Source organism: Cotesia glomerata, linkage group LG6 (assembly GCF_020080835.1).
Source record: "Cotesia glomerata isolate CgM1 linkage group LG6, MPM_Cglom_v2.3, whole genome shotgun sequence".
Taxonomy (NCBI): Eukaryota; Metazoa; Arthropoda; class Insecta; order Hymenoptera; family Braconidae; genus Cotesia; species Cotesia glomerata.
The window spans coordinates 10,034,504-10,049,259 of record NC_058163.1 but is presented as its reverse complement, the minus strand read 5'-3'; the positions used below and the strand labels follow the sequence as shown (position 1 = coordinate 10,049,259).

The 14,756-nt window shown below is 32.1% G+C and overlaps 1 protein-coding gene across 1 annotated transcript; it reads right to left on the bottom strand.

Moving 5' to 3' along the window:
* Positions 1-1,491: 1,491 nt before the first annotated feature.
* On the bottom strand, positions 1,492-6,432 carry LOC123267884 (the record flags this gene model as incomplete). Its single annotated transcript, XM_044732772.1, has 4 exons — positions 1,492-1,694; positions 2,183-3,347; positions 3,582-3,770; positions 6,406-6,432. Coding segments are annotated over 4 exons (1,584 nt in total), but the record flags the coding sequence as incomplete, so codon positions are not given.
* Positions 6,433-14,756: the final 8,324 nt, after the last annotated feature.

The following is a 14,756-nucleotide window of genomic DNA, read 5'->3' as shown; positions in this document are numbered from 1 at the left end:
ACTTCCCGGGGTCATTATCGACCCCGATAATTGACGCACGGTAGGTAAGGGTTTTCCTTACTGATTTTTGGACAAGAGTTTCGACTTGTCAAGTGCTAATCAAGAGTCCCCACTACTGTTCCCGGAAAATGAAGCGGGGCGTAACAATAGGAAAGTTCGGAGAGCCTGAGCTGAGGGTTATAAAAAGAGCGAGCACGAAAACATCGAGGCTTTTCCTCTGCAGCCAGTGGCCTTGCTCTCGTGAATCAGTGACCTTGTTGAGACAATGGAATCTACAGAAGTGCAGTTTTAAACGCCGACGATAGAAAGCAACTACTGAGGAGTTTAGCTTTTGGAATTGGACAAGCCCCACCCTGAAGCTGAACATAGTGGTTTGAGACGACAAGACGCCAAGCTGGCGGAGCCAGCCAAGTTGGACCGAGTATCAGTCGTCGTTGATAAACAATAATTGAGTCTCCAGGTAGCTTGATTACTCCTGGCCAAAATTGATTATTAATTTAATTAAGAGGTTGAAATAATTAAAATTAATTTCTCGAGCGGTCACTTTTATATTAGCAAGTTTGTACTTATGTAGAAATTCATGTCAAGCGTCATTTAGCTAGTTTTGTTATTGGACATTTATTTTAAAAAGAATGAGATTAATAGTTTCATTTGTAAAGAATTTTACTGCAGATAATCTCTAATCAGTACTTATTATTATGCGCCTTGCTGGCCATAATCACCAATTAAGTCTGCTGGACAATTTCGAGATATACAAGAGAAAAGCAAAATTCCGAACAAGAAACGAAAATGCGTACTAAGTCAGTGAAGGTCAGCCCAGAATGTATGTAGTTGAGAGCTGCATTGCATCGCCAAGGAGATCCGAATAGTCGATGCTTAGAATTTTGTTCAGTGAAGATTAAATTTAGAAATCCTGTACGAGTTCAGTAGAATTTATTAATTGAAAATATTAGTAGAAAAAATTTAGTAAGTGAACTAGTACAGAAATTTAGTACATGTATCGTAGTAAAATTTATTTGCAGTAAAACGCGTTGGCGTAAAATTTAGTAGATTATGATAGTATTGTAAAGTTTTTGAAAATTAAATTTAGGCTATGGATAAATTTTAAATTGACTTGTTTAAGGTGAAAGTGCCAAATCAACCCGAGTCGAAATACTTGGATTAGATTTAACTTTACGTGTTAGCTTAAAAAGCTTACATTTACCTTATCTGGTATTGATGGGCTTGAATTGATATTACCTTGACTTAAAAAGCTTGAATATGACTTAAGTGAGCTTACTCATCAGGTTGAACTTAATTAAGACTTATTCCTGATAAAACTAACCTATCTGAGAAAAACAGCACGAAAAAAAGATATAAATTCAAACTAGGGTAATAAGTGTATCGAATTTCTGAAAAACAAGAAGCGACAGTCTATATCAGGCACCAGGTCATCGCCAGATGTACTCCAAGTTTAATTGTATAACGATGGAGTATTTTTAGTTGAAAAAATTAACTTTTAGCGAATGTAGAGGGGTTCTTCTTGCAGACGAGCAGTCGGCGTGACTTGCACCAAGTCGTCTCAGGGTATTTCCAAGCCTCCTTTAATAGAAAAGGAGAATTTTTAGGCCCACAAATGACCTTTCGACCAATGCTTGGAGGTTGTTCTCGTAGACGGGCTGTATGACGTGCACCAGGTCGTCTCTCGATGTTCTCTAAGCCAATTTGAGTAAAATATAGTATATTGCGAAGCAAGGGAAGAAAGTTAGTCATTCCAACCCGCGTGGAAAATTGTCACCCGAGCCGAAGGTGAGGGTGACAACCATGCGGGATTGAGATGACTGACTTTCTTCCCGCGGTTCGCATACTTCTTTTTACCACACCTCGCATGGAAAGTTATAATATTATTAATAAAATTTTTAATCTTATTCTTGGTAAGGATACATAAAATAAAAATATATAATAGTTTTTTGTTTGTAAGTAAATACTACAAGTCACTGACATGTGGATTCAAATTATTGAAATAAATTATAACTTATATTGTAATCATAAATTATCAACAATCATTCATCGTAACTTTATTTGGGAAAAATTATTACAATTTATAAGTAAAAATAATAAACATTTAAAAATAAGTATATTAGTTCGAACAAATTAGAAATTAATATATGTGTGAAAAATAATTCAATTCAATGACCGTTATTTTCATCAATTTTATAATAGTAATTGTTAATTATAATATTATCAATTTTGCACTTATCAAATTTTAAATTTGGTGTTGAAAGTGTTGGTATAGAATTATGAAGTTGATTTTCATTTGTGGCGTGTTCTAATGGAATATCTTCTTTCAGGCGTTTCGGATATGGCAATGAACTTGAAGAAAAATTGCCTGCAGTCTTGCTGTGATAAGATGATGTTTTAGGTACTTCATTTGATTTTGCAGATGTTGTGTTTGACATTTTAGCATCTGATTTTTTCGCTGTCGGTCGTACTTTAAAAATAGGGTCTTGAGCCGAACGAGGTGAAGTTTTTTCAACAAATACTGAATCAATATTTTCAATTGACTCTATTACAATTGTTTTGTTGCGATCTTGAGCTGAAGTTAAAGGACAATCATATGGAAGTTCAACAATAGTTGGTTGAGTATCTCGCTCAGGACTTCTGGCTGGATGTAAGTCATTCTGAGTCTCATCGTCAAGTACAATAGGTGACAAATCTACAACATTTATAGAGTCTAAAGGAATAACAGTAACTGATTTTTGATTTAGATGAGAATTTTCTAAAGTTTCTGGTAGTTCTTTAAATTTTGAAGGTGGAGTCTGAGCCGAAATGTCGGTGTTATAAATACCCGTCGATGTTGATGGTTTTTCAGCATCTACAATTCTTTCAAAAATTCGCATTTTATTTCCCAGCGAGTTTTCTATGTAACCTTCAGCTACCGAACTTGATCTCCAGCATCCGTGATTTTTTATCATCGTAAGAGTTGCTCCCGAATTCGCCAACAAAGTGACTGACGTCCGCCGAAAGCTATGCCCAGTGTAACGCTCAGGGTTTTCCAACTGCAAAAAGATCGCCATCGTTTTTGGGACTTCACTGAATTTGTTTTTTCCGATCACCTGTTTTGTACATTTGCCGTGGTGATAAAATAGAAAAAATCTATCCGTCGTAGTATCATTTGGTCTTATAGCCATGTATCCTTGAACTTTTTTGTAAAATTCATCGCCGATGACAAAAGATCGAGGGTAGTAATTTTTCGTATCCGCTATTGTTACTACGAATTTTGAACCAGTATCTTCAATATCAGTAGTTTCTAAATTACAAAGTTCGACTGTTCGTAATACACCAGATACCCCGAAGATAGCGATTACCTAAAAAATAATAAATTCCACTTATAGATTTTTGTAAATAGTAGATTAATCGTAAATTAATAAATATTTGTAATTATATAAATATATGTAAATAAATAAATAATTGTAAATATCGAAGTAGTTAAATATTTTTCGAAAATTATAGACTGTATGATATTTACAAATATTTAACTAATTGTCACATTTAAAATCCGTAGATAAGTCACTATAAAATTCGAATACATTTTGTCTTACCTTCATTGCTAAGTAAATATTATCTGGAGCTGTCTCAATAAATTTTTTTACTTCACCAAGAGAAAAAATTTTAGATTTTTTCGGTTCAAATCCTTTTGATTTGTTTTTCAAAAATTGTTTGAGCCATTTATATTGGTCAATATTAAGTCCCTTGTGAAGATCCATCACGGACTTTAACATCGGCCAACGGCTCCAAAGCGTAGTAGGATTTAATGTTTTCGCCAGTTCATTAAAATAAACCAAAAGGACATCTTCTGAGATCGATTTTATTTTATTATTTTCCATTCATTTGCAAAATTCTTCATAACAATTTGTGTATTTTAAACTAGATTTTGCCGGCAATAAATTTTTCACGATATTTTCCGCTTCATTTTCTATATTTCTTGTTGATTCATCATCTGTAATATCAATATCTGACGAATCTACAGACGAACTCATTTTGATAGCTTTGATTAATTTTTATTTATTATTTTAATTTTATGATTGTAAAATCACTAAGACTTTATTTTAGAGAGATACAAGGTTAGAATTAAGTTGTTACTGCCCGTTGCTAGGCAATAGTTGCGATTATTTTAATTATATTTTGTCGGGAAAAAAAGTTGACTATAAGACAGAATAGTAGAATTCATTCTAGCCCAGTCAAAAAAGTCATGCTTTCATCCCTCTTGACAAGGCAAAAATTATAACTTTCCACGTAGGTGTGTGAAAAAGTATTTTTTTGTCAAAAAATGTGTTTTAACAAACGCTTGGAGAATTTTCTCGAAGACGAGCTGTGTGACGTGCACCAGGTCGTCTCAGGGTATTTCCAAGCTTCCTTTCATAAAATATGAGAATTTTCAGGCACAAAACTTAACTTTTGACCAATGCTCTGTGGTTGTTCTCGTAGACGAGCTGTATGATGTGCACCAGGTCGACTCTTACGGTGTTCTCCAAGCTAAATTGAGTAAAATGATGGATTTTTTGTCAGAAAAATGAACTTTTAACGAACGCTTGGAGATTATTCTAGCAGACGAGCCGTGTGACGTGCACCAGGTCGTCTCAGGATATTTACAAGCCTCCTTTCATAGATTATGAGAATTTTTAGGCACAAAAATGAACTGTTGACTAATTTTTGGAGGTTATTCTTGTAGACGAGCTGTATGACGTGCACCAGGTCGTCTCTCGGTGTTCTCTAAGCCGAATTGAGTAAAATAAAGTATTCTAATCGAACAAATAACGTTTGAATTAACGATTAAGGATTTTTATTGCCTATGAGCTATCTCGCTTGCACCAGTTCGTCTTCTGACGTTCTTTAAGCTTAATTAAATAGAAATAAAAGATGCGTTGCAAACTTCGCTACTGATTACAAAAATTATGCCTCAAAATTATAACTTGGAAAAAGAGTTTCATTATTTAATAATTTGCTGTTTGAAGTGAAAGTTGATGTTGAAGATGAATTTTGAGACAAAAGTTGATCTGATCTGGACTTCATAAGATGTGGGAAAGATTTCGATATGTTTTCATAGTTTAACGATGGATTTTCAGTTGTGTGTGGAATAACTTTACTGAGAATGGATTTTTGTTTTAATAATTTTTTCTAAATTTTTTTCTTATTTGATTTTTTTATGCCTTCTAGTAATTTAGAACTTTCTTTGAGTTCTTTTTTTTTCTCTAGTACGGTGGAACTAAAAATTTTCTGAGAAGAATCAACAATTTCTCCATGATCATTCACAATCAAGTTATTTAAGGCATCTGAATCAGCTGAAAATAAATTAATGTACTTAAATATTTTTTATATGTGAGATCTTCTATGAGTTTAGGAATGATTAATTGATGTTTTATCTCTGTACGTTCAATTACGATACATGCACTGAAAAAAAAAAAATTAACTTGGATCAAGAGGAAATTTTTGAACCAAGCAAATAATTTTGAAGAGTTTCATTGTCTTGAAACAAGACGAAAAATTCTTGAATTAATCAAAATTTACCTAAAACAAGAAAAATTTCTTAAATTTTTCTACTCAAACCAAGAAGATGACGTTTTTCAAAATTATTTACTTGATTTAAGTAAATTTTTTTTTCTGTGTGCAAAAAAATCTATTAAATAATCATCCCTGATTAAACAACTGAATTCGACCGAATTAAAAATTTTAATTCTGTTATATTCTGTTAAATTCGGTAAAACCGAATTCAAAAGAATTAAAAATTTTAATTCTGTTCAATTCTGCAAAACAGAATTCAACTAAATTAATAATATCAATTCTGTTATATTCTGTTAAATTCGGTAAAAAAGAATTCGAAAGAATTAAAAAATTTAATTCTGCTCAATTCTGTTGAATTTTGCAGAACAGAATTCAACTGAATTAAAAATATCAATTCTGTTATATTCTTGTTAAATTCATCAAAATAGTATTTAAAAGAATTAAAAATTTTAATTCTGCTCAATTCTGTTGAATTCTGCAAAACAAAATCCAACTGAATTGAAAATCGCAATTCTGTTATATTTTGTTAAATTCGGTAAGACAGAATTCAAAACAATTAAAAATTTTAATTCTGTTCAATTCTACGGAATTTGGCAGACCGAAAATTAAAAAAAAAATTGAAATTTTCAATTCTGTTCAAGTATGGAAAATAAATCTGAAAATTGTAACATAATGTAAATTAAATACTACTGAGTTCTTTGAAATTTAATTTTTTATATTTTGAATCGTCTTAAATCTTTTACTATCGCAATTTCATTGTTATTAAATCCTAAAACTATGATTAAAATAATATCTATGAAAGGATTTTTCATCCAAATGAGAAATATTGTTATCAATTTTTGATTTTTCCTTACCAAAGTCTTGTTTTAATGAATAAATTCTAGTGATAATAAATATCTTGCTGTCGAGCAAAAAAAATAGGATACACCCCTCGAGAAGTAAATAAGAAAGCCTCAGATTACATGTTTGTTAACCTCGGCTTCGCCTCGGCCAACAATTTTAAATGTGATCTAAGACATTTCTTACTTTACTTCTCTAAGTGGGTAATATACTATTATGGCCGGGAAGGGAGTTCAAAATATTCTAGAGCCAAGTAGAAAAATTTCTCGGATATGAAAATTTTGAATTGAGAAAAAAAATTCTTTCGTTAATGAATATTTATTCTTCGTACGAAATTATAATTACTTACTGTAGAAAATTTTATTTTATAATCTAAGTAAACAGCTTTATTCATTTCAGAGTACTATTTACTTAACAGGCGAGACCATCTTTTTCTCGGTTTGCTCTCACGGAGTTCAACGGAACTATTTCTGTTGCACTCCCAACAGCAGAGCAATTGCAGTTTCGATTGGTTTCACGAAACGAATAAAATTTTTGAAAAAAACGCTTTGTGGTGAAATAGTTTATTAAATTATCTATTATCTCTAAAAACGTTTTTTCAAAATTTCCATTCGCTTCGCTAAGCCGATTGAAACTGCAATCACTGGTCTCGGCTGTTAAGGAAGTTCAAGCGAATCTAACATAAAAAATAATTTCCAACTTTGAGCTTTGAAATTAAGTATACGTATAAATAAATACGTCATTTATCTAATCCCAAAAGTTTAAAATGATTCACCGCTTAGTTACTTAGATATTAAATTTTAAAAATCACATATTTTATCTCCTTATACACGAGCTCTTATGGCGGACAAACTTTTGTCGAGACTTTAATTATTTTTTTCAATATTAACCTCCCAATTTTAACGGATAAAAAACTATACACAAGAAACTTGGATTATTGCAAAATATAAAAACAATTTAATAATAATACATTACCGATATAATTTTTGAAATATTTAAAGTCAAATTTTATGTTTGTAACTCGTTTACCGTCAGCTATTTATTCGAATAAAGATTTGACAACATCGCGTCAACAGCTGAAAAAAAAGAAAAGGATAGAAGTATAGTTACAGAGATGTTTAACTCACACACTCATCCACGTCTCTGTTATGAGTATAATCAAGCGCGCTATTGCCAAATTTGTTTATTTATTCCGGCAAGTAATAAATACGAAAGTCATTTTATTACTTTACTTTATTAAATAAGTAAAAATCATCAATTATTAAATTGTTTAAATTATTTTAAATTAAAATAAAGAATTTTGACGAATATTGGGAAGACTAAAATTAAAAAAAATTTTAACATTATTTTGACTCATTAGTTACGCTCGAACTTCCTTAATTAATACAAAAATATTCAGATTTCAACAAAATTTTTAATTTGTTTTAATTCAGTTAAATTCCGAGTCAGAGCCAAAAATCCGAGGATTATTTCCGAATTAAATAGAATTCAACGAAATTGAACATTTAAAATTTATTTTAATTCAGTCACAGTCGGAGTCGGAGTCAGAAATTCGCGGATCATTTCCGAATTCGAAAGAATTGAACCAAATTGAAAATTTTGAATTTGTTTTAATTTAGTCTAACTCGGAGTCAAAACCAGAGATTCCAGAATTATTGCAGAATTCAACAGAATAGAACTGACTTAAAGATTTTGAATTTGTTTTAATTCAGTTTAATTCAGAGTCAGAGCGAGAAATTTGAGGATTATCTCCTAATTTAACAGAATTGAACCGAATTGAAAATTTTGAATTTGTTTGAATTCGGTCTAATTCAGAGTCAGAGCCAGAAATTCAAGGATTATTTCCAAATTTAACTGAATTGAACTGAATTGAAAATTTTGAATTTGTTTTAATTCGGTTTAATTCAGAGTCAGAGCGAGAAATTCGAAGATTATTTCCGAATTTGACAGAATTGAACCGAATTAATAATTTTGAATTTTTTTTAATTCGATCTAATTCGGAGTCAGAGCGAGAAATTCGAGGATTATTTCCGAATTTAACAGAATTTAACTGAATTAATAATTTTGAATTTGTTTTAATTCGGTCTAATTCGGAGCCAGAGCCAGAAATTCGAGGATTATTTCCGAATTCAACAGAATTGAACCGAATTAATAATTTTGAATTTGTTTTAATTCGGCTAAATTCTGGCTCACCTGCCGAATTAAACAGAATTCATTTTAAAGTTAGGTACCGAATTAACAGAATTTAACTGAATTCAAAAGAATTAAAAATTTAATTCTGTTTAATTCGATCGAATTCAGTTGTTTAATCAGGGATAGTAAATCGTAAATTACTCTTTAAAGTTAAAAAAAAAGGACAAAAATTTGTACATCTATCGTTTCTCATTGGTTTCTGTGTCTAATTATTGTGTTGTACTTACTATTAATAGATAATATTTTCACCGAAGATTTTAGATTTTTTTTTGTTACACTGTCTTTAAACTGAATTTCTCCAACTGCTCCTTTTTCGCGATATTTCTTCGGAATGTTTAATAAAGGTAAAATATCCGTTTCTGATGAATCAATCCACCAAACAAGAGCATATTTTCTTTTTCGTGGTTTAGTAGTCATTGTAAAAATTTTTTTTTTGTTTATTAATAAATTCTTGGCTGAACAATAATTTTACGAAATAAAATTGTAATTAATACGAATAAAAAATGTGTAGCAGATATTTTTTTATTTCGCATTAATCTTGATATAACCAAACTAATATTGTTTTGTTATTGACAATATCTGTGACAATATAATTTTTCATCTTATAACTATATTCAGACTATATGAAGCTGTAAAATATTTCTTTGAATGGAGATTTAAATTTTTTAGCTAAAAATAATTTTTAATTCAACATGGACGAAAACTTTGACGATGATTTAAGTCAAAATAATAATCAGGATATTAAAGAAGGTAGATAGATAGATAGATAAAGTGATTTATTTGACCTTAGAGCCTGGGCTCCCTCAAGGCCATCGAAGTCATATACAGTATACATTTTTATTTACAATAATCTTATTAGCAAATAAATTTCTAATTATAATATAAGTATAATTTCCAAATACAATAAAAGTATCCAAAAGGAATATAACAACCAAATATAATATAAATATAAATCTTGCAGAGAGTTACATATGTAATTTAAGAATGTAATGAAATATTTATGGATATTTTGATAATCAATTTCTTTGCGTTATATTGGAGTTACAAAGATGACAGCTTTCAATTTCTTTATTATTTGACTTTATATGCAATGATTCTCGATCGATACAAATAATTAATAGTAATATTGATAATGCTCGTAATAATTATAATTATAATATTAACCATAACAATAATTATATTATTATATAGACAATGATTCTGATGATAATGAAGAGGCGAATGATGATGATGTCAATGTAGATGCTGATCTACCACTATACACAGGAGCAAATTTAACTGTCACTCACAGCATGCTTTAATTTTCACAAACACTATTGATTTTAATCAAACATAGTGTCAGCCTGGCTTGTCTTGAAGATATTATTCACATTATAAATTTGCATTGTCCCAATCAAAATTTATATAAAAATTCTTTGTACAAATTTAAAAAATTTTTTTCTCTAGATAAAAATAAGAGAAATATGAAGAAACATTTCTTCTGTACTTCATGTAATCGTGAGTTACAATCAGCTGATTATCGATGCCCATCTTGTCGACGGAAAAAAAAATCTTATTTCGTTACATTGTCTATTGTAAAACAAATTAGAGAAATGTTCAAACGAAATAGTTTCATTAACAGTTTACAGCATCGTTTTCAAAGAATTATTCATAATAATGTCATTAGTGATATTTACGATGGATCAATCTACAAATATTGGAGTGAAAATGGTTTTTTACAAGATTACAGGAATATTAGTTTCAGTTGGTACACTGATGGTATACCAGTCTTTAAATCATCTCAAGTTAGCATGACACCCTTCTTTTTGACAATTAATGAGTTGCCGTTTGAAATAAGAATGTTGAGAGAAAATACCTTATTATTAGGTTTGTGGATTGGTAAAACGAAGCCCAGTCCAAATTTATTCATGAGCAAATTCAAATCCCAACTGTCTAAAATGGTAAGAGGAATCACCGTTAAAATACCAGGTCAACTTCAGCCTGTAATAGTTAGAGGAATAGTTATAGCTGGAACAGCTGATACTCCAGCAAAATCGGATTTTTTGAACTTCAAAAAATTTAATGGTGATTTTGGCTGTATGGCATGTTGCATAAAAGGATAAAACGTTAGAACTGATAATGGATCAACTCATGTTTATCCTTATCAAGAAGTGTTAGGATTGAGAACAGCTAGAGACTGTATAATTTGGGCGCAAACAGCTACAGAAGAAAATCCGGTGATGGGAATTAAGGGACCCACTGCTCTTTCAATTTATATGGCTGACTTTATTGAAGGAATGGCAATTGATAGGATGCGTGGCGTTGATGGGGGAATAATCAGTTCAACAGTTCATTTATGTACCTAAAAATTCTTATATTTCATGAAAGGAGGCATGGAAATACCCTGAGACGACCTGGTGCACGTCACACAGCTCGTCTTCGAGAAAATTCTCCAAGTGTTTGTTAAACTTTTTATTTTTTGACAAAAAAAATACTTTATTTTACTCAAATTGGCTTGGAGAACACCGAGAGACGACCTGGTGCACGTCATACAGCTCGTCTACGAGAACAACCTCCAAGCATTGGTCAAAAGTTCATTTTTGTGCCTGAAAATTCTCATATTTTATGTAAGGAAGCTTGGAAATACCCTGTGATGACCTGGTGCACGTCACACAGCTCGTCTTCGAGAAAATTTTCCAAGCGTTTGTGAAAAGTTCATTTTTGTGCCTAAAAATTCTCATAATCTATGAAAGGAGGCTTGTAAATATCCTGAGATGACCTGGTGCACGTCACACGGATCGTCTGCTAGAATAATCTCCAAGCGTTCGTTAAAAGTTCATTTTTCTGACAAAAAATCCATCATTTTACTCAATTTAGCTTGGAGAACACCGTAAGAGTCGACCTGGTGCACGTCATACAGCTCGTCTACGAGAACAACCACAGAGCATTGGTCAAAAGTTAAGTTTTGTGCCTGAAAATTCTCATATTTTATGAAAGGAAGCTTGGAAATACCCTGAGACGACCTGGTGCACGTCACACAGCTCGTCTTCGAGAAAATTCTCCAAGCGTTTGTTAAAATTTTTATTTTTTGACAAAAAAATACTTTATTTTACTCAAATTGGCTTAGAGAACATCGAGAGACGACCTGGTGCACGTCATACAGCCCGTCTACGAGAACAACCTCCAAGCATTGGTCAAAAGTTCATTTTTGTGCCTAAAAATTCTCCTTTTCTATTAAAGGAGGCTTGGAAATACCCTGAGACGACTTGGTGCAAGTCACGCCGACTGCTCGTCTGCAAGAAGAACCCCTCTACGTTCGCTAAAAGTTAATTTTTTCAACTAAAAATACTCCATCGTTGTACAATTAAACTTGGAGTACATCTGCCCATGCAGGAAACCCCCAGAGTTGACAAAGGGGCCAGGCTTGGGCCAGTACTGGGAAACCTAGCTTCGGCGTACCTGTATTGGCCCATGAGTGAGCCAGGCTGTTTAACCCAGCCTTGGCCATGCCAATGATTACCCAACCTTCGGCCAAGACTGGCTAACCCAGCCTTGGCCATTAATTGGCGACCCAAGCGTGGACCGAGACTGGTTAACTCAGCCTCGACCATGCCAATGATTATCCAACCTTGGGCCAAGACTGGCTAACCTAGCCTTGGCCATTCATTGGCGACCAAAACGTGGGCCAAGACTGGTTAACCCAGCCTCGACCATGCCAATGATTATCCAACCTTGTGCCAAGACTGGCTAACCTAGCCTTGGCGATTCATTGGCGACCCAAGCTTGGGCCAAGACTGGGCAACCAAGCCTTGGTCGGCCCAATTATTACCCGAGCCTGGGCCAGAACTGGGTCACTCAGTCACGGCCACAATGATTACCCAAGAATTAGCCAAGATTGGGAAACCTACACTGAAAAAAAATTAACTTGATTCAAGAAAAAAATTCTTGAACCAAGAAAATAACTTTGAAGAGTTTAATTGTCTTCAATCAAAACGAAAAATTCTTTAATTAAATAAAATTTACTTAAATTGAGAAAAATTTCTTAGTTTAAGAATTTTTCTACTCAAATCAAGAAGATGAAATTCTTAAAAATTATTTACCTGATTTAAGTAAATTTTTTTTTCTTTGTAGCCATGGGCGTTGAATGGCAACCCAGACTTGAGCCAGAATTGGGTAACCTAGCCTTAGCCATTCAATGGGAAATTCAAATTTAATAAATCATTAAGTAATAGAATTTTATACAGTAAATATTTATTGTTTAACGAATATTTGCTAACAAATTCTAAAATTTAAAATTTATTATTTAACCAAGACAATTGCATATCGTCAAAATTGATATAGTCTTAAAAAAATTAAAATATAATAATTTACCGTTGAATTTTTAATATTGATAATTTTAAACATAAAAATTTATCATAAGATATTAAAAATATACAGAACGATGTACAAAGTTTAAAGTAATATAAGAACTTGACTCTTGCATTTTTTTTAACTATTATAAACATTTGTAAAAAATAGTTAATTTTCATCGAAACACAATATTAAATAACATAAATTATATAAATAATAAACCGCCACACTTCGTCACCATATAGATTTAGCTTATCAGAATAATGAGATGTGCATCAACTTATCGGTCGTACGGTGTAAGGGTTAGTTATCAGTCTGGAAAGCGCGCGGCTTGGGTTCGAATCTCGGTTAGAACGGATACGATTTTCACTTTATTTCTATAATTAGCAACAGTTAGGTTCGAATTTACTTTACTTACAAAATAAAATAAAAAAATAACATCCCAATAATTCTTTTTTATCATTTTTTATCAAATGGCATGGGCCAGACTTGAAAATTAACTATGGCTCAGCCCTGGTAACCAGGCATGGGCCAGTCCTGGTAATCAGGCGTGGGCCAGTCCTGGTAACCAGGCTTGGCCCATCGTTATCATCCCAGACTTCAACCAAGACTGAGCCAAGCCTGGCTTACAAGCTTGGCCCAGACTTTTACATAGTTGGGCCAAGCTTGGGCCAAGCTAGGCCCGTGGTACTTTCCTCTATGGGTGGCGATGACCTGGTGCCTGATATAGACTGTCGCTTCTTGTTTTTCAGAAATTCGATACACTTATTACCCTAGTTTGAATTTATATCTTTTTTTCGTGCTGTTTTTCTCAGATAGGTTAGTTTTATCAGGAATAAGTCTTAATTAAGTTCAACTTGATGAGTAAGCTAACTTAAGTCATATTCAAGCTTTTTAAGTCAAGGTAATATCAATTCAAGCCCATCAATACCAGATAACGTAAATGTAAGCTTTTTAAGCTAACGTAAGTTAAATCTAATCCAAATATTTCGACTCGGGTAAGCTATTTTTTGTCTACACTAGAAATAACTAGGAAATTATTCATATGGCAAAACAACGTTTGCCGGGTCAGCTAGTATATATATATATATATATATATATATATATATGCTTATACATACATATATAAACTTTTGAACCATATGTATTTTCTGACTCAGCTCGTCGAGTTAAGTCGGAATATAGCAAAATTTTTCAAAAGTTTCGTCATGAGGACCATTGCAATAGTTAGATTTCTATGAAATCTACTAAAAAGAACTTGAGAGGTGTCAAGGGACACCCGGATGGAACGAAGTTCCTTTAGATTGATTAGTGAAGGAATTGTAATAAAATTATCCATTGGAAACTTTACATTTCAGAAAAAAACGAGTGAGCCTCACAGGCATAAGGTCACAATAGAAGTGAAACTTTTTTAATCGTTAAGTTGGTCTATATTATATGTATATTTATAATATAGCATCTCATGTTTTGAAAAACACAAGAAAATAATTTTATCAACTACCCGGTATTTGAGAAATAAAACACAAAAGTTTGAAAAATCCAAAAATGCACGCCTGATAACGCTAATTTATTAAAAAAATTGTGTAATTGATTAAAAAAAAATTAGGAATACGGTTGACCCTGAAGGCCATCCCTGCAACTTCCCGCCAATTCTATACCTAAACGCTTGAAATTGCACTTATGACGTTTTAGAGCTCTTCAAGCTCATAAATACAATTTGTATATTATTTTGGGCTCTCCGAGCTCAAAAAAATAGCTTTTGTATACTTTTGAGCTCTTCGAGCTCAAAAGTTTGATAGCAGTTTGATAACACACTATTTTTTTTATTTTCAAATCACAATAACTTTTGAATG